The 22,906-nt window shown below is 40.7% G+C and overlaps 1 protein-coding gene across 4 annotated transcripts in view; it reads right to left on the bottom strand.

Moving 5' to 3' along the window:
• The window catches only part of grm8a (glutamate receptor, metabotropic 8a), a 294,574-nt gene that overhangs the window by 129,935 nt on the left and 141,733 nt on the right, over positions 1-22,906 (bottom strand). For all 4 annotated transcript variants that reach the window (XM_071502891.1, XM_071502890.1, XM_071502894.1 and 1 more), the window contains exons 4-6: positions 18,418-18,553; positions 17,773-17,927; positions 15,274-15,411 (exon numbers count right to left, since the gene is read on the bottom strand). In XM_071502891.1, coding sequence (XP_071358992.1) covers positions 15,274-15,411; positions 17,773-17,927; positions 18,418-18,553 — 429 coding nt within the window. The remainder of the gene's footprint in view (positions 1-15,273; positions 15,412-17,772; positions 17,928-18,417; positions 18,554-22,906) is intronic.

Below are 22,906 nucleotides of genomic sequence, written 5' to 3'. Positions count from 1 at the left end.
AAAAGCCAATGGCATGGTAGGAACTCTGTTCAGAAATGATTTCATGATGAAAGTTTTGTTTGAATTTGAGATAATCCGCTGTTTGTAGATCCTGACACCTGCTATTACAAAGTGAACGCTAGCAGAAAATCTCAACTTTTAAGGCAGTGAGAGGCCTCTGAAGATTAAGACATGGTGGTATTTTTCACCATCACCATATTGTTCAGAAGTGATATTACATTCTGAAATAGACCTCCTCAGATATCTCTTAAACAACATGACACTCCACTTGAATGGTCTAACCTGGCACTTCAACATCAATACAGGGGTGGTGGCATGGCGCTATGACTCACACTAGCGAGAACATAAGGGTTAGAGGACATAACAGCAATCCAAATATAACCTTAAGAGTAAAAATGAAGAGCTGAAATCTAACATTGTCTTACAAGCTTATTTTGACCTTCTAAAGGATACATGAAACTGTTGTAAATCAAAACTGGTCATTCTTTGTCATCATTATGTTTATTTATGAGTTTCTTCAAGGTCCAATGGATTAGATTTTGCACATACATAATGTATAAAGACCAGACATTGCAACATTTATCCTGGATGTTTATTTTCATCAATTGCATATTGTCTTTATTAAACCCTGACATGGTTTTGCATGTTTTGACTGATTTCCTGTCTGACTTCCGCGCCAGCAGTGTATTAAAGCACAAGAAAAAAAAAAAAAAAAAAAGAAGGAAATCGCTGTAAGGCAGCTGTCTTTCGAGTTACCTTTTGGGAGTTCTTCACAAGAGCTTGAAACTTGCACCAACAAAGTCCCTGCACATATCTGCATTAGCATATAACTACAATGTAACTTTGATAAAACTATAAAGTGATCAAAATGTTCAGAGCAACCAAGTTTCTGCAAGTTGCTTTTTCAACCCTAAGTATAACACAATATTACCAAATTACTTCCCATAATGTATCAATACAGAACACATATGCTTTGGAAAATGGTTGCTGCAATGTTCAGAATTTTAATAAGTATGCAAAACCACCATTATGGTCCTTTAATCTTCTAATCACATTCAAAGCTGGGAGCATCCTGTTGCAACCAATCTGCTGGTGTACGTGCCTTCTCAGACTTTATCATATGTGCGACACATAAAATAAGTTCTGTGTTTACTCTGATTGGGAAGGATTAAAGTTTCTCTCCAGACATGTTTCAAACTATGTTTTGTTTATCATTGTTTATCCCCTATAAAAAGTGAAAAAGAAGGAAAACTGGAGCTGTAAGCACATCTACACTTACTTCCGCATTTAAAAATTCTGGATCAGACCTTGTGCCCCGCCCACCACTGTTGCTTGCGTTAGGTTGACAGGTGAAAGAACCGAGAGTATCAAGGTTGGTTGATAGGTAGGTTTGAGAGATTCAGCCACATGTTTCAGCCTAAGTCAGACACAGACTCTGGAGTTTTTGAGGAGTTTGTTGTGACCAAAATCAGCCACTGGCAGATTTATCAGAATGATTAGCGTAGTTAGCATCTTTTATTTGTTTATGTTGTTTGTTAGCTTGTAACTGGCAGTGGTTGACACAGTGTTAGTGATTGTTCTAATGCAAACTCTCACTCTCTGTACTGACAAGATTCTGAGTTTATTTTCCCCACCCAGTCCGCACAAGTTGATGGGATTGGTTCCTTAGGTGGGTTTTTACGAGGCTGTCATTGGTCCACTGCAATTCCAAGGTGGAATACTCAGTCATGGCGTTGGCTGCTTATTTAGCTCATGATATGTCTTGTATTATGTAAAAAAAAACATTGACATGTCAACGAGATTAAAAACTTTTTTTTGAAACAACATTATGTTCTATTACAAGTGGCTGTGTGTTCAGTCTTCTCATCATCACCATGTTAGGACAAACAAATACTTGTTAAGCTGCAACACTCATGCCCCGGATCATTTACCAGAAGGCTCTACAATGACATTAACGCCAGGGTAAAATGTGCTTCACTGCCTTGCAAGTGAAGCCATTGCAAACACAAACCAATACAGTGAGGCAGTGAGGTGAGGCTAATGCAAGAGTGCTGACTAGCTAAGTGCTTTGATGGATGCCTTCATGGACCAGTGTGCCAGCCAGGTTTTACACACATAGTGATTGATGGTACTATGGATGACAGACAGACTAATGATTTGGACAAGCTCCTTAATTAAACATCAATTAGAAACACATATTTAGTTCCCTCCTTCTCAACTCCCGTCGCCTAAAAGAGTGAGATTTTTTTTCCTTCTTTCCTTTTCATCCCTTTTTCTGTTTTCTCGGGCGGACTCACATATACATCCACACACATTTATTTTCCTTTTTAAGATGCAGATTAGATAAATCTGGGAATAATTAAGTGAGGAAATTTATTTATAATCTTAGAATAATGCAAATTCAGTTCAAATGATGATGAATACATTTCCATAAAGGTTGCTTAATTAGCTTTTTTCAAATTTATCAAACATGTCGGAAGCCATCAGGGAGATGACAGGATAGGGAGATGCTGCCCACATACACATCAGAATTCATAGATATTATACAGTCTCATAACAATACATACATATGCACCTGTTTTGCTTAAATATGTTTTTGCTTTATACGTAATAACATGAAGCAAGGAAAAAGCATCCCACCCACCCACAAAAACCCACACATAACACAACAAGCACCCACAGATCTCTTGTTATAACCATACATTTTTTCTGGCTCTGCAGTAGCTTCAGGGCTAATCTGCCAAGAAAGAAATGAATAATCAATAGACGAGAATAGGAAATGAGCATCAGACAGAGATTCTGCTTTACATGATTTGACAAGAGAGCAGTGAAGCCAAGGGTTATATCAATACACTGCAGCACAAATACCAGCTATTAGATTCAAGTATGTGTCTGTGTTTGTACAAATCCGCCTGTGTGTCTGTCAAGAAGTCAAGCATCTATTCTCAGGAAATGTTGCCACAATAAATCCGTTTTCAGTTTTTGACTAGTAAATATGGAAACGCTGGTTCAAAGGAGTTTGTTAAAAGGCTGGTTTGATGACAGAACAACAAGTTTTTACAAGAGAAAATTCAAGTTCCTGTTTATTAAAACTTGGGTCATATTTTAATTGTTGTGGCCTTTAGATCAGAGAAACTCTGGACATAGTGACTGTGTTTACTTCTACTTATGACTACCTAAAACCTTTTGAGAGATAAAATACATTATTATGTAAATTAAGTCATTAGGAGGCAAATCTAAGATTGTGTATACCTGTACTATTGCTAATAGTCCATTGCAAAAGAAAAAAAAGCCAGTAGGGTAGGTCACAGTCGAACCACAGAGTCAGCCTGAGTTTGGATAATAATTCCAATGCTTGCCCTCACTATCTCTTTCAGTTAATTTTTGCTAACCCAGGGGTTTGCTAAAAAGCCAGACATTTCCCTCAGGAGCTGGTACAGATCAGAAATAGAGCTAAAAGAAAGTGAATGTTTAACTTTAATTTGACCAGAAACACAGCTCCAAATCAATGCTAATGATGCTTCATAACTGCTGGATGCGTAAAATAAGCTAATGTTGGCAACTCAACACCCCCTGACCTCCTGTAGTTTAACTTCACCCCTTGTTGCAGTGATGTAGAAATGTACTTCAGGGTGCGTCAGTATACGGCGACATCACTTTTGGGTGCGATTACAGATACTATAGAGCTAACCTTTGACCACACCCACCAGTCATGCGGTGTGTGGGCAAAGTTTAAAAAAATAATAATGATAAAGTGTCAAGTTACTCTCTAAAACCTTAATGATCATGCCATTGCTTGGATTTGTTGCCCCATCAGACTCTTTTAGAAATGCTGTAGCGCTCCCAGATCTCACCAAGCTTTCACTGACATTCATACAATGTCACTATTCCTTATTACTAAATGTGACTAAAACTACAAAACAAGGCCCGACTTTTAATAAAGCAGAATTTCCTTTTAATGGCATGAGTGCTGTCTAACTCTCCTGCTGATTTCCTGTTGGGGTTATTTACTGACTGAACAGTTCTCTTTGAGCTGGCTTCTGCCTTCTTATCCTCTTCTTTCATCTACTCTCCCTTCTGTCCTCAGACCTCCCGTCAGACTGCAGCGAGAATCTTTTCTGCTTTACAAAGAGCAATTCGCTGCAGAACGCCACTTTTCGTGAATAATGTGATGCCACTGACATATGTGGCTAATATATATTACATCTCTACATTATCCCGAGTATATATTTCTACTGAGCACAGCTAATATAAATTATTCATTCGTCATTATTCATATTATGCTGAATCACTGTCCTGACACAATTTGGCTATGCTCACTAGCTCTCTCTCTCTCACTGCCTTCAACTTTTTTTCATTTCCTTTCATCACTCCATTCTTCCCGTAATCTCCTTTCATAAACATTTGTGTCACTGAAGGAATGTGTGTTGTATGTCAGTGGGCCTACCATCTTCCCGCTCTTGAAAAAGAACATATATCTACACACCGTAATGCACACACACAGACAGAGGAGTGAAGACAGAGAAGCAGAAGCAGGAGTGAGAGATGATAAATAGAGAGTGGGTTCATGGAGAGAGAGAAATACAACAAATGGAACTAGAAACAATCTTGAGATAGGATCACACCAGCCGTGACGCGCCTCAACCTGTTGATATTCCAACACGGGAGTACTTCAAACTCAACTTTCATTTTGATCTCAACGACACACCTGTAAGGTTTTGACTGTATCTTGCACGGTTGTGACTCTATCATGTGATAAAATCTGTCCACAGACAGACATATAAACACCTGCCAAAGTACACAAAACCACCTCTGTGGTAGTTCCTGCTACAGTAGGTGTCTCCAGGAACACATTTTGCCATGATGACACACACACAGGCACTCACAAGGTAAAAAAAACAATACCTGCCACGCTGTCGCTGTTGGTAACTATAGAATCAGAGAGAGAAGAGAGGAGGAGAGGGGGAGGTGGTGGAGGCATGCGACTGAGAAAACAGGTATTGTTGAAGAGAGGGCGAACCGTAAAATCACATTAGTAGAGCAGCACTTGTTCTCTCTAACCTGCAACAACCCCTCACAGACGTGTATTTGCGCGTCCACTCAGAGATGCGTGCAATGGCAGAAATTCACAAATATGCACACACTCCTGCTCTACTGCTATGCACATTTTTATTTGAATATTCATACTTTTTATTCTTGCACAATCAGGAAGAAAGATGGAAGTAAAAATGCTAATAAATTTGGCTCTGGCTCATAACACTGTCAATTGTGTTAAGACTTTTCTTAAGTCAGTAGGTCAAGAGGCCATCTTTCCTTCATTCAAACTTTAGTGCTATTAAAAATACTCAGATATCAAAAACCTAGGTCTTATTTTCATAGTTTGGGTCATTATTCTTAACAGTTGTGATAACATTTTACTCCTTCAGGGAACTGCTAAGACCTGGAGATATGAGTCCAAACAGGAAGCAAGAAGCATGATCATACAGATAATCAGACGAGGACCAGACAATCCCCTGTTTAGCCACATTATCTAAACTACTCATTTGGTGGAGAAAAGATGGTTAAAATCACTCGTTGTGTTGAAAAACTGTGCAAACACACAGAAATATTAAACAACTGATGGAAATGATGGTCAAGATTACAAAGCTTCTGTTTCCAGTGTTGCTGCTTCACTTGCAACCTGCACTTATGTAGTTTGTTTAATTTTTTTTTTTTTTTTTTTTTGAGGGCAACATTGGATTAAGGACTTGCATTGAGAAACAGACCTCCATTGATGCAGGGTGAGGTCACTCTACTTCAACTCACTGGTTGAAGTAGAGTGTTTCTTTCTCATCCATTCAGACAGAAACAAATCACTGGGGAAGGACATGGTTAGAGACGTATGCGTGTTTGTGAGTAACACTGGTCCAAAAAAATGCACAATTGTCTGTAACCCTCACATTGAACTCCTATGCCTGAGTATGAGAGCATTTTACCTCATGAGGCAGTTCGGGAACACAGCAGACTGTTCACCATCAGCTGCAGAATATACCCAGAGCTCCTGTTTTCATTCTGGGGTGACCTTAACCACTGCAAACTCCACTTATCCCTTTCTGGTTTCAAACAATATGTTACATTCAAAACACAGGAACTCATCGCACAATACAGAACATTTCATACCAACATACAAGATTGTACTTAAACACAACAAACCGCAGGTTTAAAACAGTGACTGTGTGGTCAGATGACAGCATAGAGACAATGCAAGGATGCTTTATGTGCACTGCCTGTAGTACTTCACAGCAAAAGGCGATGAGGCTGCTGAGTCAACAAGCCCATGTTGACCACCTGTGCTCCAGGCTACAGCAGAGGTTTCACTTTTGTCAGACTGTAAACAGTTGACCAGAAACCTATGTATCTGTTTCTACCAGGCAGTGTAATCAGGTACAGGATACATGCATGGTATGGTATGATAACCTCTCAGTACTGTTAAAATCTAGCCTTGTCCATCTTGCTCAGCTCACTATGAAGGTCATGGGGAAGAGAGAACACCAGTCCCTTCAATCTCTATACGAGCAGAGAATACTGGCTGATCCATCCCATGTCCTCCACTGAGTATGAGCTTTTACCCTCTGGCAGACGATAGAGTACCCAAGTGGCAACTCAAATCATTTTAAAACCTCATTTGTCCCTTCTCCTATTAACAGCTTAAATAGTAAGGACATAGTATAAGCCATGGAGACCGTAGTCCCCGAAGGGATTTTGTTAGGATTAAAGGGTTGTGCAATACGTTCTTAAAGTTGTGCAATGTTGTTATAAAGTTTTTACTAACTGCCCTTGTATGTACATGTGAGCAGTAGTATCTGGTTGACCCTCGCCCAAGAAAAATTTCCCTAAGGGGACAATAAAGTAGATTGTACCCTATGTTGTGAAACTTTACAGCCATTCAATTAAAAAGTTTATGCTTATCTACAAATACTACCCTATTTTTATAAACACCATCATTTCCAAACTAATTAAGTGATTTTATAACCACAGTTATTTCATTTAAAGCTGCACAAATCAATATTGCTAGCATCTTTCAGGTCATTGTTTTGGTTTTACAGCTCACAGCCCAGTCAGTCAAGGCAGTCAGGCAAAGTTAACAACTAGCGGGTGCTCACTGTGTAGCATTTAAAAGCTAAAGAGCCAGATACTGGTAGAGACCAAAACATGGCTAAAAGAAGAGAATATCATCACATTTGTTGGGTGGCCAGAAACATGACTCAAAATGAACAATGCTCCATGTCTGTTGACAACTGTTTGTTCACACTTTCACCATAACAACTTCAAGTCAATGTTATATTTACAGTTTGTTCTACTGCTTTCAATTCATTGTGATTTGGTTCAGTTCACACTGTCTTGTCGATGTTGCTGATGTTAACCTGTGACAGAAAATAAACCTTCACACACAATATTCTGAGTACATAAAGACATATACACATACATCTGTATTATTACTCTTTGTCTCCCTTGTTACGTGTGCATGTTTATTAAATTTGCCTGATCCCGTGGCTGTCTGTCTGTATCCATTTTCAGGTGTCCTTTTGGGTGAGTGTCTGTGACAGAGTGGTGTGTAACAAGGACACAGTGAGCAGAGGGTCCCCTCGACCTGCTCAAGATGGATTACTGTGTGTGTCTGAGAGTTTACAGTGACAGATGGCCAGCGAGACGCACTCAACTACACAGGACTACCTGTGATGGCAACAAGCAGTCTCAGGTGCATAAAGCTTCTGTAAAAATACAAGCACATCACATGCGTACTCTGTTTAATATGACTGCACCATAGAAATCAGTCATACACACGCACAAAAACCCACACACACACACACAAACACTTATGCACACAAAGTCATCTATGACAGCAGTTACATAACCAAGTCCTCAAGAAGATGAAAAAGGGTAATTTCACTGCAGCTAAATGACACTTCATCTCACCTACTGAAAGCTAATGCTGCACAGAGTCATAAAGCACTGTCTCTCTGCCGCTGACTGCGCCTAACAGTCTGCAATCTGTCTGTCTGTGCCTGTCTGTCTCTAATTGTCCATCAAGCTCTCCATCTGTGTTTGTCTCCATCTTTGAGTCTGTTTGGCCCTGAGGCCTTTTCACAGGGGAGGGAACGGTTTATCCAGCTTGTGAGCCTAATAACGCTTCTTCCCCATAAACCTCATCAGGATACGGTCTACTCGCAGCGAGTGAACATGTGTTCGCGCGTGAGGGTAAATGTGTGCATGTTGGGCTCAGTCAGGATCTAATTAACTCCTGGAATGGCAGTGTGCATCTCACACAGACAGATCCATGCACGCATTGAGAATATTGGATGAAGACCTTGCATCTTCAGAAGCATTTTTTTTTTTTTTTTTGCTAGTTAGAAAAGCATCCTTGTGTCCAGAAAGCAAGGGCATCAAACTATTTCCTAGTACCCTTTAGAAGATAATTTTCCCATTAATAACGCTCTGTAAAGTATTAATTATTTATGTTAAACTTGGGAAATGTAAAGCTTCATGGGGGCGCTTGTGTAAGCATCTGATAATCTTCTGTGTTTGCCCATTAAGTAGGAAGGAAGTTACAGCACAGCCTTCAGTTGGCAGCTGCAAAAGGAACTACAGTCTCATGCTAATCTCGCTAATAAGGGAAAGTAGACCAGAGAGCTAAAACTATTAGGGGAGGATTTTCTCTCACAGAATTTACAACTCTCTACGCACACCCTTTACAGTCTCGTTCTCACTTGAATCATAGTTTTGGACTCCCTCAGCTAATGGTAGAATGTACCTCGTGCTTTTCATATAGGTTTGACCTCAAATCAAAACGAAATGTCATGTCCAGCTCTGCATCCTAAATCTGTTTATGCCTCCTATTTTTATACGCTTCCTGTTTTGATATCACTATCTCTCCTCTCGTTTCAGATTTACAGATTTAACTGTTTCCAGTCGTTGTGATTGCACCTGTGTTTCATCCCTTCGCCTACTATATTTACTCTGTGTTCTCTCTTTACTTGTTTTCAGTTCGTCTTCGTCCCTTGTGTCAAGCATACCAATCTTATTTTCTAAGTGTAGCTGTTTCTTGTGCATGACCTCAGTTTACTTTTTGACCATGCCTCAGTTTACTCCTTTGGATTTGTTTGCTTCGATGGTATTGACTACCTGTGTACCGAACTTTGCTACCAAAGACCTTGATTCTTGAAAACCTTCACCTGTGTGCTGGGTTGCACCTTTGAGTTCTCATCTTGTGGTTTCATAGCATTACACAAAAAAGTCTGGTCAAGTGGTGAAGAATAGCAATGTCAGTGAAGTGATATCCATTTTTGCTTTGACCTGAGCACAAATGATGGTATAGAATAATAAACATTGAATATGTGTTGCAATATGCAGTCTGTTGTCTATTTAATGTAATTTATGGAAGGCCATAAAGGTGTACTGTATACCATATCTGCACCAACATGCCCATTTCAGCTTTACAGTTTCTCTCTATTAATTGTACCTTGTGTTCAAATCGAATTGGCTCTGTATTGCTTGGTTTGCTAATCATTCCTGTATCTGCACCATGTGCTTTCCCTCCGTTTAGTAGGTAGCAAAGACCTCAGACTGAGTGTTATTTGACCCATTAAACGCAGCACACAACACTAGGTTCATCCATAATAAGCAATGCAATTGCAAACTATACAGCTGCATAAAATATACATTATTACAAATAGCTCTTCTAAGAGCTGGCCTATCATAACTATTTAAATGTAAGCACTGATGTAACAGTCTACCTCGTTTATAGACCTAGCTTACTTTTATTTGCCACATTTATGGTGAAATATAACAAAATGTTACGGCGGATTAGTCTCTGTGACCATGTTAACAATATAAGCTTTGACTACGAACACGCCAGTGGGAGGGAGAACAAGTTACTGTGAGAACATGACTGAGACAATATGAGGGAGAGGGGAGAAGGAAGAGGTTACGAGAGAGACACTGAAGATTTAGGTTAGATAGTTTATAAAATGTGACCCCAGTAACTACAGAGGCGTTTGTGAGAGCAGTAATTTTGGGGAGATCTTCTGTAGCCTAATAAAAACTGAATTACTTAATTGCTAAAGTAACAAGTGACAAGCACTAAAACAATACATTTAATAATGAAACAGTTTATGACCTGCTTTGTTCAAGATTCATATAAATGTAATGACCAGACTTTTGGAACAGTCCAAAGCATCTGCTCCCAATTCATAAACAGAGCTCAAATTCATGCATTATTCAAACGTGTTAAGTCCAAAAAAAGGTGAATTTTGTTCTGTTTTTTTTTTCTTTTGTAAGTTTTATTGGCATTTTTCAAGAAAAAAAAAAAAACTTTTACTTTATTGTCATAATGAAACATATTACTGATAAAGCTGCTTTTTCCATTAATCCAGTAACAACCTTTTTTTCTGTACTGCATATTGTGTGTTTCTGTCAGTAATCATATATTGCTTTGTAAACAGCGCATCAATGCAACTAAGCCAATGAAGCCCTTTAAATTTTAATCTGACTGAAAAGGAGGAGTAGACAGTGAGGGGGTAAAATTTCAGAAGACGTTACAAAGAAAGAGGTGACTAAAAGTGACAGTCAACAAAAAAAAAAAGAAAGATCACCAAAGCCAAGAAATAGAAAGATAAAAATATAGGTATCATCCCCTTGAGAGTGAAAGAAGTCACAACCCACACACAAGAAAATACGAAGAAAAAGCAACAGCCAGCAGTGTAACAACCTTGTTTCCTGCTCGTACTGCACTTTAGTTCCTCTGTGTGTATCTGAGGCTTATAGCTCCTGTCACAACCAATGCTGTTCACTGGTGCAATGGATCCACTGACGAGCCATGGGTGGAGAGAAAGTGTGTGTGGATGTACACACTCTGTGTGTGTGTGTATGTATGTGTATGTGTGTGTGTGTGTGTGTGTGTGTGTGACGCCTGTCCCATTATGTTTGTGGATAGTTCCACAGAACAAGGATGTGGTATCCCAGCACATCTAGAGATCTGTCCTGCATCTAATTTATACTGATTTATATCTAATCCAATCACTGTGCTGCAGAGTTATTACATGTATAGTGATTATAAACCACCACAACCACCAAGCTCTAGTATTTGTTCATTAATAATATAAAATTATTATTTCATTTCACTGAGAATTCTGTGTCGCAGTTCAGGTTAGTGGATCTGCTAAAACAGGGTGTGTGGATGTGTGTGAGACAGAGCTTGTGAGGAGTGTATAAACCCGTATCTTAATAGAGACAAAGGATCAGGTGTCAAAGTACCACATTAATGAACACACAGCTTGCTTGTGCCTTCATTCATGATTTCATCTGCAGCCACTGCAGGGCGTGTCAGTGTTTGTGAGCATGTAAGTGTGCATGTAGGCTTATCTGCGATCTGGTGTCTGCTTCAGTCAGCTTCTCTTCAGGCATCAGTTTTACCTGACTGCACACTTTCACCAGAGGAGAGTTTCATTCCAGCGGCTGACTTGTCCTGGCTGGTGTGCCCACGAACATATCAGCCATGACTGAAAAAGAGGCGTTTTACTTCAGAAGTCAGACGCCTGAGTGCCTTGGATTTTCGCTTCTCTTTTGTGCTTAGTATTCTTTTGATGAAAGATGAAATGATGAAAGATGAAAGTTGTGGTAATGTGCTCTAAATAAAACATTAACATTGATTAACTGGACTGGAGAACAGATGTCTGGCACTGATGGTAAAAGTTGTACTAACTATATAAAAAAAAAAATTACAAATACGCCATATGAATACTGGCTGTATTTCAATGAAATATGCAGTTATTTCATGTGACTCATTTTGCGCTCACACAAGCAGAGAGTTATAGAATGTCTCGCAGGTAGGAAGTGAAAGACGGAAACAAAAGAGTCCTTTGAGAAGGTGACATGTGAGCGGTGGTGAAAGAAAGCCCCCGCTGAAACACTGACACACTCATTCACCAAACAATTACTCAGATCTCCAAGGCAGGATTCAAAGCAAGTCTGACATTTAGCTTTCACTTTCTACATCTTTTAATGGCCACTGATTGAAGTTCCAGCGACACACTTCGCACTGCCAGCACAAGTGCAACGGAAGGTGCGCTAACAATCTTGGGGTGGAAATACGTGTTCAGGGTCTGATGAAATATTAATTATAAATATTTATTCACGCAAAGATATCAAAGATCACTTTAAAGTGCACAGTGCTAATTGATGCATCTTCAGAATTTGCAGCTAAGGCAGCAGATGTTCACATTTGTGTTGAGAGCAGTAGAGAGTTGTTTTGGACTGTAGATATACATCTATTTATTTGTAAGCACATTTTTGAGATACCTGTAACTTAAACTTTGTGTTGATGTTTCCATGTCATGCTAGTTTATGCTTCTGCTCCATCACAACTTGGAGGGAAATATTGTACTTTCCACTCCACTGCATTCATTTGACAGCTCAGTAACCAGTTACCTTACAGATTTTACATTTTTTATACTATCAATTTATAAAATACAGACTGTGATAGAAGAAACAACCCAACAGAATATATAATAATTCAAATTACCTCCACCTCGGTCAGCTACAACAGTAAATGCAGTAGCATTGACATGATATATTATCACTTATGTCTACAATAAGTAATAAGTAACACCGATGAGACATTTTCTTTTCTTACACTTTAAGTCTACTTTGCTAATCACACTTAGTTTTACTTCAGTGGCCTTTTTAATGCAAGACTTTTACTCATGTTGCAGTTCTCTATTGAAATAAATGATCTGAACACTTTCTCCACCGCCGGTTAGTGATGTGGGGTATATGTAATTTATATACTATTTATACTTTATACCAGAGGCCTTTTCACAGCTCTGGGTATCACAGCCCCCTGCTGTGATATATCTGTTGTTGGTAGTGATGGGTTTAAAGATGACAGACTGAGGTGTATTCAACATTCATGGCAAGAGATTGGGCAATGATCATGTTTGGGTAAAATGTACTCACATTCAGCAGGAGCTGTTCATTTCCTCCCTTGTTCTCAATGACACTAGATTTTATCAGTTTGCTCTCTCTCTCATTTATTCGTCCTCCGTTGCTGATGTATTTTATCATTATTTTTTGTCTCTCTGCTTCTAAATCGTGCGTCCACACATTATTCGGCAATCCCTCGTCCTGTTAATTTTCTTATTTGCACTTGTTGACACCATCTTACTTCCTATGTGTCTCTGCCTCTCAAACACAAACACTCGCAATAATCACACCCATTTCCACATCCTCCCATCAGCCGTGTCACCACTGCGACCTTGAGCAGCAGGCTGCTGATTGGCTTCTGTGTTGATGATTTAGAGGTCGCGAACCTCAGCACTTGGAATTAATGGACTCTGTCGCGCGACTACAGGGCCCCCCCGACACATACACGCCCACATACACAGATGCCAGGGCGGGTAATAGACGGTCAATGGGAGTCGCAGCCCTTACAAACCTAATTATGTGAACTAATGGCGGACATCAGTCGGGGAATACTGACAGTGACACGCGTGCAACATGAACATACAGACTGAATCGCGGCAGCGTGAGGTCACACGGACCCTGGAAAGGTTTTATGTTTGTGTTTGCAAACAAACACTCCTGCAGCGTCAATAACCCTGCTGTAAGTGTGACACTTGCTGTGTTAATAAATGACAAGTACAGGTAGTGTGAAACCACACACACAGCCCCGTGTACATCATGTACACACACATGCACACACGGCACGAGACACACAGGTTACACGTCAGTTGCAGCGGCCTGGTGTAAAATAACAAGGTGCAGGCATTTTAATATGACTGCAAAATGAGGGTCAAACCAAATATCATGCACACACACATGGACACACACACACACACACAAGACAGCAAAAGGTGCCTATTACAGCTCAAATACACAGAAAAACTCTTACACACAAGCAGCAGACTAAATTACAATATTTACAAACACAGATTCCAAGACTTATTCAATTTCTCTTTTAGCTTTGCACAAACAATTCTTGTTGAGTTGTATTGCTCATTGGAGGCGAACAGCTGGTGTGATATGTGCTTTAAGGGTATTTATTAGAGGCAGTACACACAATATCCACAATATATACACTAATTAAACCCCTGTGCTCGTCCCTGTTGACAAATCGTCTGAGCCTGGACGCTCCAATGAAGCCTTAGACAATCCACAGTGATGTGGTAAATCTGCAAAGATCTTTGTGGGCTGGACTAATTGGAAAAGCCTAAAAACACAGGTGGCTTTTACGGTGAACTGGTTTCTCTGGTGACTATAACTGGAGGTAAAAGCTGAAGCTGTTGAGAAATCTCAGAGCGAGATAAAAGAACCCAGATAGTTGTTGGGTTTCATAAACTGGATTTTAGCTAGTCCCTGATTTGCATCAGACAAAACAGAAGAATGGCACCGTGCAAGATGCAAGACTAACTGCGCCCCCATGCCAAATTTGTTCGCTCCTCTCGGAACATCTGTGGAGTTAAATCACCTCCTCTGAAATGGGCAAAATGAATTATTACAAGTGTAAAACCCCACGCTAACTGGGACAGAGGTCACTAACAGGCAGACTACGGTCCACACGCCGTCCTGTCCTTACCCAGACCCGAAGCTTTGCTGACCTTGTGATGCTATTGGGCCAATCATTGCAATGAGTGAGAGGGGAGACGATAGACGATACACATCGTTGGAGAAATAAATGGGGAAATGTGATACAAGAGGCAAAGGAGGCGCTAAAGCTGTTCAGTTGTAAGAATGTGTTGAGATTGTGGTGGTTGATTGTTGAATGCTTATGTTGTGTTAACTTAACAAAAAACTTTTTTTTTTATTTTTAAAAAGTTAAGCACTTCATTTCACATTTTTCAGCAGCTTTCTATAATGTACTTATTACTTATTGCAGTGCTTATTTTTCTTGAAATGAGAGGAGAACATTTTTTTATTAGAGAAGTTACAACCCCTCCGGTTCAACCCATGGACCAATGTTCCAGACTTCTGCTTGATAAAATTTTGCCCAACAGGACCTCTTTGAATTTTAACTGAATAGCCCTGAGCTAGGAGCATTTCTGTCTTTTTTGTGTCTGTACTACTGAGCTATCCAAACAAAATCCACCTAAGTACAGACTGCATGTTTTTGACAAACCCAAAGAGAAAATGCAGCCTAGTTTGGTGATCATCCATTGCACATTTCGTTGTTTTCCCAAACAGTAGAAACCTCATGGTAGACAGAATCACATCATGTAAAGTCAAGCTGTAAGGTCTTACCTGTGCATTTTTTCAGGCTACCGGGTCGTTTACCATGCATGCCCAGCTTGCAGTTGAAGTTTTCCTCCCAGAACTCAGCGAACCAAACATTTCTTCTGTTGTTGGATAGTGATCGGCTGCGGAAATACCGGTCAAACGCTGTAAAAAAAAAAGACACAGAGGGTAACCATTAAAAAACCTCGGGTGAAGAGGGGTTTCTATTTTTCCCTTTTTTAAACTGTACTGAGAACATCTACCTGTTATATAAAAGATTGAAGCAGCATCATTCTGATTATAGGAGCTGTTTTCATCACCGCCCAGATGTGGCTTAATGGAGGAATGTGAGGAGGGCACTAGTCCTGCACATGTTAAGGGCGTCCCTTCCACAGAAAGTGGCTGCACTAAAAAATGAGGTGTTCATAGTAGTGTAATGCATTTGGACTCACAAAGGCTGTGAATAGCCTATGGATCTAAAGCATGACTAAATTGCCATTTCAGTGGAGCCGTCCAGTATTGGAGCTCCTATCAAATCCTGAAGCTGTGAGCAGGGAGAGCAAACCAAGCTTTCGCAATACACTGGCTACTTGTCCAATCGAAGTAGTAGAGAGGTGAAGAGAAACTGAGAAATGAGCATTCCTCCAATCATGAGTACCTGCCAGAAGCCGGCAGGCTAAGATGAAGAGAAGGGTGAAAGAGAAGAGGAATGAGAGAGACAGAGACACCTTGCACTTTTACTACTTTGTTTCTTATCAGAATTAATTGGGAAAACAGGAGGAGACTTCTTCTGTGGTCACATTACTTCATTTCCCACTTCCTTACTTGCTCCTTGAAAACAAGGGAGAGTTATTTGTTGTTCCCGTGGACCTCAGGAAGATTGGAAAAGAAGCATTTACTCTTCACTATTAAAAAGAAGGTGTCATTCCCAACACCACCGGGGCTGTAGTTCAGGAGAGCACAGTGCATGCGAAACAGCCCGTGGAGGATGGGGGAAATCTTCGGGGACTATCAGACTGACTTGGACAGCCTGAGCCATGCCAGCCTCTCTGTAAAAGCTGACAAGAGCTGCCTTGATTAATCTCCTCTGCTGTCAGGAGAACTGATGCTGCGTGCACCTGCGCAGCGCCATTGATAGCTCGCCTGCTGGGAACGGTGGGTTTACACCCTGTGTGGCACAACAGGTAGCATGTGTCAACTAGGATCGCATGCTTCCCATTGTGATCACAGATGTGATGCTCATGAAAATCAAAATATAAAGAAGTGCCTCGCGTTAGGTAAGAAAATCATCTCCCCCAAGTGGGCAATTATTTTATTACCGGACCCTCAGGGAAACCAAAGTTCCTATGGTTATCCAGTTAAAAGATTAGTTTGACACTTTGGGAAATATGCTGATAAGCTTTCTTGCTGGGAGCTAGATGAGAAGATTGATACCTCCCTCTGTGGTATATTGTATAGCGAATATGAAGCTGGAGCCAAAGCACGGTTAGCTTAGCTTAGCAAAAAGACTGGAAGCAGGGAAAAACAATTAACATGGCTCTTTACAAAAGGTAAAATAAAAGGGACTACAGGGACTAATGTGTCAGACTATTTCTTTCCCAGGACATCTTGAAATCACCACTGTTTTATTATTTATGTTTTTTTTTAAGGGAGCCAGGCTAACTGTGTCCCCTTGTTTCCAGTCTTGGTCCTAAGCTAATGTAAGCTAACTCCTTTTTCTTACCAAAAATCTACCAAAATGTCAAACGAACTGAAATGAAACTAAATTAAATGAAAGAGTCTTTGTGGGACATCAAATAACATTTTAGGCACAACATAAACTGAACTGATGGTAGCCCTAATGATAGGGATTTTGTGTATTTTTAAACTGACACGCTCCAGAATGTCAATTGGACGGACAAAATATTACAACCATGCCTCATTATGATGGAGCACTAACTATTGCCTTGAAAATGACCTTAAAGTTGCATCAATACCTCTCTGGCATTGTCAACAGAGACTGAACGCTTTGAATGCAGGATCTATTGCAGCATTACATTGCATCCGACTGTAAGGTGCACCTAATAAATTGGTAACTCGGTCTGTGCACTCTGCCTTAATCCTCCACTGGTTCCATCTCACTCATAACTCCTCTCTCTGTTCTGAAAACCCCACGGCGTGTTCCCTCGCGTCGACCAGCCAAAGCTGGCTTTGATTCGTTTAAACTTCTCCATAAGCTCTCTCTTTCCCTCGCTTCCAGTGTATGTCTTCTCGCCTTTGTGTCCCTCCAGGAGTCAATTATCTAATAGGGAGCGCTGACAGGGAGCAAATGAGGACATCCTCCCTGGCCTAATGGCAAAAACTTGTTGCCCGCTGGGATCAAGAATGACGGAACATGAGTGTATCTCACTTTCTGTTTCTGGCCTCTCCCCCTTTCACCTTAATGCCATCTATTAGACTCTGAGCACAAACCCACAGACACACAAACCCACACACACACACACACACACAACATCATGACGTCATTATCTTTACACACACTCTTACCATCCACAGAAGCTCGTTTGGGGAGAATTGTGATGGCGCCCTCAGCCACTCTCTCCTGGCCAATCACAGGAGAGATTTTGGACCCCCAGCTGTCTGAACCCACCCACAGGAAGTGACCCGTCTGGTTGTTCCTTCTGGCTGCATCCAGAACTCGACTGTTTGAGAAAAATAAAAGCAGAGGATCACAACATTGATGCAGCCCAGGAAATTCGAGGAAAAAACGGGTGGTGGTTGTCAGGTGCCTCCGACTTGATGGCAACTAGATGCCTTTTAGAGGAACTCCCCCCTGCTTCTCAAAAATCTAATCTAAATGGTTAGATAGTAAAATATTGCGAGACACTTTATTTATTGAGGAGTAAATCTTAATGGAACAGCTGCGACTGACAACCTGGCTAAAGGGCAATTCAACAGAAATGCTTTTTCATTACAACTTCTACGACACGTAACGTCTGCAGTCTGACACTATTACTGTCTTTTAGTTCCAGTTATTTGGTCATTATTGCTTTTTAACTTTCTTTTTTTTTTCTTCCTTAAGTGAAGCAAAAAGACACCGAATGTGTTTCTAAGCCCAAAGTAAAACTGTAGGCAGCAAAAGAAATTGCGGTCAGTGGCAGTGAGACACTTGTTTAAGTGCACAGCACGTACCGTATGTCGTCCTCATTAGCAAACATGATGATGGCCCTGGCATTGGAGGTCTCCAGCAGGCGCCTGATGATCTTGTCAAACTCCCCCGGCCTGGGCTCTCTAGGGATCTTCAAGGACTGGGCAATACAAACACCACCTGAGACAGAGAGGGAGACAGAGGAAGGGGGACAGAATTTATTATCTGTTTTCTGTCTCTTTTTTTGGCACTTTTTTGTTGTGCATGTTTTCTATTTTTGTCATTTTGCATTCATCACTCATATTCAGCCGCTCTCCCTAGATAGATAAACCTGTTCTAAACTGTTGTAAACACTTAATGTCAAGACCTCAGGTTGATGACAACAATGTGGTTTTACACAGACAACGGGATAAATGGATTGTTGGCGTGAGCAGCAACAGCCAACGTAGAATATATTTTAAAAAAATGTTTTAAATCCAAGAAAAATCAAACACAGAAGATGAAACAGCACAGCACAGATCCCATTAAACATTCACGGCAGAAAAGAGAGATTACGAAACAAAGTTGGAGAGTTTGGTGAGCGGAGACAAGGTTTGAAGGAAGTAAAGAAAAATAAGGTACAACGTTGGAGCAGGGAGATAAAAGGAAAAAGGAGATGATGTCACAGAAAATAAGTCATGAAAAGATAAGGAGGGAAAGAAAGAGGAAGAGGAGGAAATACATGTGTGGAGGAAGGAAGAGGCAAAAAGAGTTGAGAAACAGTGCGATGGAGGACAGGAAGGAAAAGAGAATTAGAGGCTATACTGATAGGAAATGTTGGTGTCAACTGCAACAGAGAAAACAGTGAGAAACAGGGGAAAAGATGAATGGGGCAACATTATGATTCAAAATCACATCGGTGGGCAGTGCGAGTGCCAGGAAATATATTCTGTACCCACTTCACACTCGTGCTTCATTTCCTATCGGTGTGGGTGAAAGAAATAGCAGTCACAGCAATATTGGTTATTTCACTCACAATAAGTGATAAATAGGAAGATTTTTGTCACCTTGCTCTCTCTCTCTCGCTCTCTCTCTCTCTCTCTTACACAGACACACACACACAAATCATTATTGTTCCATCCAGGAAATACTGGGACATAAAAGATGATGATGAAATAGTTTTTGAATGACTTTCATTCTCCAACAAATGTGCACCGACATAAACATGTTCACCCTCAAAATACATCCCTTCCTCTTTCTCTCTGTAAAGGTGTGTGTGTGTGTGTGTGTGTGTGTGTGTGTGTGTGCGCGCGCGGGTGCAGGATTATGTCATTGTTGTACATTACATCGCCAATATCTTTAAGCAGTGCACGATGTGTGTGTGTCCGTGTCTTTTATGTGTGTGTCCTCATGTTCATTCTGTCCGTGTGTGTGTGTGTGTGTGCGTGTGTGTGAGGGAGTGTGAATGATGTCCCCTTTCCTCCCTGCCTGTTCCAGCCCATTTATTGAACATCTGTACAGTCTGTCACTTTCACTATATCACACTCCTTACTCATGCTTACACACACACACACACGCACACATGCACGCACGCCACACGCACATATACCCACGCAGACACACGTGCAACAGTGTGCATGACCGCTAAAACAAATACTCATTAGCCTCAAATTAAAAGCCTCTCAAGGATAATCACTAAAATGACCAAATCTGCACAGGCACCCTTGTCTAGCCCTCACAAGCATAAGCACACACACAGACACACAAACACACACACAAACCCCTTCACACAAGAGAAAAATACTTGGAAGTTCAGAATACTTTCTCAAGGATAATCACCATCCTGACATACACTTTTGTATATGTACACACAGATAGCAAATTATGAGGTAACAAGACATACTGTATGTACACACACACACACACACACACACATGCACAAGTGCTGATGTTTGCATTCTCCCTCCACTGTCCTTGGAGGAGTATAAAAGTGATTAAATCATCGTTTGTTTCATAGCCTCACACTCCTCATCAATAACTGTCCCCTGTGGAGAGCAGACTTCCAAGATAAAGACACTATCAAATTATGTCAGAGTGTCTATGTGTTAGTGTTTGTACACACACACACACACACACACACACCTGACTGTCAATGTCTCAGCCAAATTCACTGCTACTCCCTAAAACACCTCACGTCTTTGATGGTGCCCCAAAAAAATAGCAGCTCCTTCAAAGCGAACATGAGTTATTAGAGCGCACCTTCGCTGCTCTGTTGAAAGGAAAGCTGTGAGGTTAGGTCAGAAGAAACATCAACATTTTTTTTTTTTTTTTTTTAAATCACTCACAGGATGTCAAAAGCAGCAGTTGCTAAGTAAACAGGAGCTTTAGAAAAGTGAGGTTCTACATCAAAACGCTCAAACATCACGACATTCCAGGCAGAGGAATTTTCTGCGTGTAGCAAATTTGGAAACAAAAAAAAAAAAAGTGAAGAAAAAGACAGATGACGCAAATCTTGTAAACAATCATATCAAAGCTATCCCTGAGAGCAGTGCTTCTTTGTTGTTTGTTGAGGATGAGTAGACAGCTTCTCGTACAAAAAAAAAAAAAAAAAAAAGTTTGGTCAGATGTGAAAAAGTGCTCCTGTGAACTACAAGCCCTGGTATTGATTTTTGTGAGGATCTGGGTTAAAAAGCTGCATTTCAGGTACCTGACATGATGTGAAAGCTTTCTGCAGTCCAAATCAAATAACTATCCTGCTGCCAGCTCTTTCTCCTAGAGAAAAGGGGGGAACTGGGACTGCTGACATCAGATACTCCTCCTCATATGTATAAACAAGAGTGGAGTAAACATAATTTGGCAGCCAAAGTGTCAATAATGTTCCCCATTGTTGGACAAAGTCTAAATTAGCTGCTGCATTCAGGGGAATCAAAGTGTGAAAAGCTGTTTGATCATCCTCAACTTTCAATTGTTATGGACAGAACCGTTTCACTCCTCTCCGACCCCCCCCCCCCCCCACACACAAAAAAAAAAAAAAACCACAATCTGCAGGCTGGTAAATTGGCTGATTGTGTGAAAACTGGATAATTAGTCATTTTGAGACATCACACGCCGGGCATGCTAATGTGAGAGCAGTCAGAAATTCTCTTTATTCATTCCAGATAAAAGAATGGCTGCAGCCGGATCACAGTAACAGCCACTTTATGACATAATTCACCAATTGTAGCACATTCATCTATAAACAGCTAAATGAATTATGGGAACCGCATCTGCTGAGCAACAGTACGCCGAGCTCCCAGTTTGTCTCTAATAACCTGATTATTGAGGCTTTAATGTGGAGAAGAATGTGACTGACTCCTAATTCCTTGGATGTGTGGCTATTTTGTTTACCTCTATGTGCAGGTGTGAACTATAATTGAATGTGTGTGTGTAGGTCTATGAGCTAGAAAGCAGGCATTTTTGTGTGTGTGTACATGAGTGTGCATTTGCATCTGACTATCCCTTCTGCAGCTATTAAAAAAAAATAAAATAAATTTAAAAAAAAAAGGAGGTTGTGATGATAAATTCGATGTTAAGTGCGTCCAGCGCTTCTCTGAATGAAACCCTTGTAGTCGCAATTAACTCCATTCTGTTTAGAGAATAAATTCATTCTGTGTGAGGACGGGAAACACCGCTGTCTCAACGGTTAATTAACAATCTGCTTCCCTCCCACATGCGCCTCTTTCTCTGCACCATTACATCTATTAACCAAAAGAGACACGAATGAGGAGAAAAAAAAACGTGTATCTTGCTTCATGTCATCTTCTTCTCATCCTCTGCTTTTCAGGGAGTACATCTCCAAAGCATTTAATCAATGTGAGAAAAGGACAGAGAAAAACAGTTTTTCAATACATCTCTTAAAGGAGTGCAAGGAGGCTGCATTTAAAGTGAGTGCTGAAACACGGCTATTTAGAGAAGCAGTATGACAACAGCAACACCTGACAGCTGAACCCTGCAGAGAGCGGAGCTGCCACACACCTGACTTCAGAGCTACTGGCAGAGGTGGCAGCCACCTTCCTCTTCGTGTCTGCTTCTCCACCATCCATTTTCACCTCATTGTTCAGCGCCACTGTTTGCATCATCTGCTCTTCTTTACGTATCCTTCTTCTCTTTCCTCTCTATGTTTTTTTCCCTTCCTCATCTTCGATTTGCAAACTTGTCCCCTTCGCTGCGTCTTCAGGCAGACGGTTTGAGGGGATGTCTCCAACAGTCTCTTGAGTCAGCCTACGGTACCCTGCAGCGACCCCTCTATTCAACGCCACAGGAGAGCCGCACACACACACTCTCACTGATACATTCATCTACCTTGTGATGTATTTATACCGGCACTACAGCTTGGACACACACACACACACAAACTAATGTGGTTTCTTGCTAAGCGTGACGAGTAATGAGGGGATCTTTAGAGTGTGCCTCAGTGCACGCGTGCATATTTCTGTGTTAGATGTAAGTGTGTAACCAAATGAAAGGAAGGTAGTGAAATCAAAGACCTTGCCTTTAATGATTCTTCCATTAAGA

Source organism: Trachinotus anak, unplaced genomic scaffold, assembly GCF_046630095.1.
Source record: "Trachinotus anak isolate AG129_WGS33_773 ecotype Australia unplaced genomic scaffold, CSIRO_AGI_Tana_v1 ptg000018l, whole genome shotgun sequence".
Taxonomy (NCBI): Eukaryota; Metazoa; Chordata; class Actinopteri; order Carangiformes; family Carangidae; genus Trachinotus; species Trachinotus anak.
This window is presented reverse-complemented; position numbering and strand designations above follow the sequence as displayed.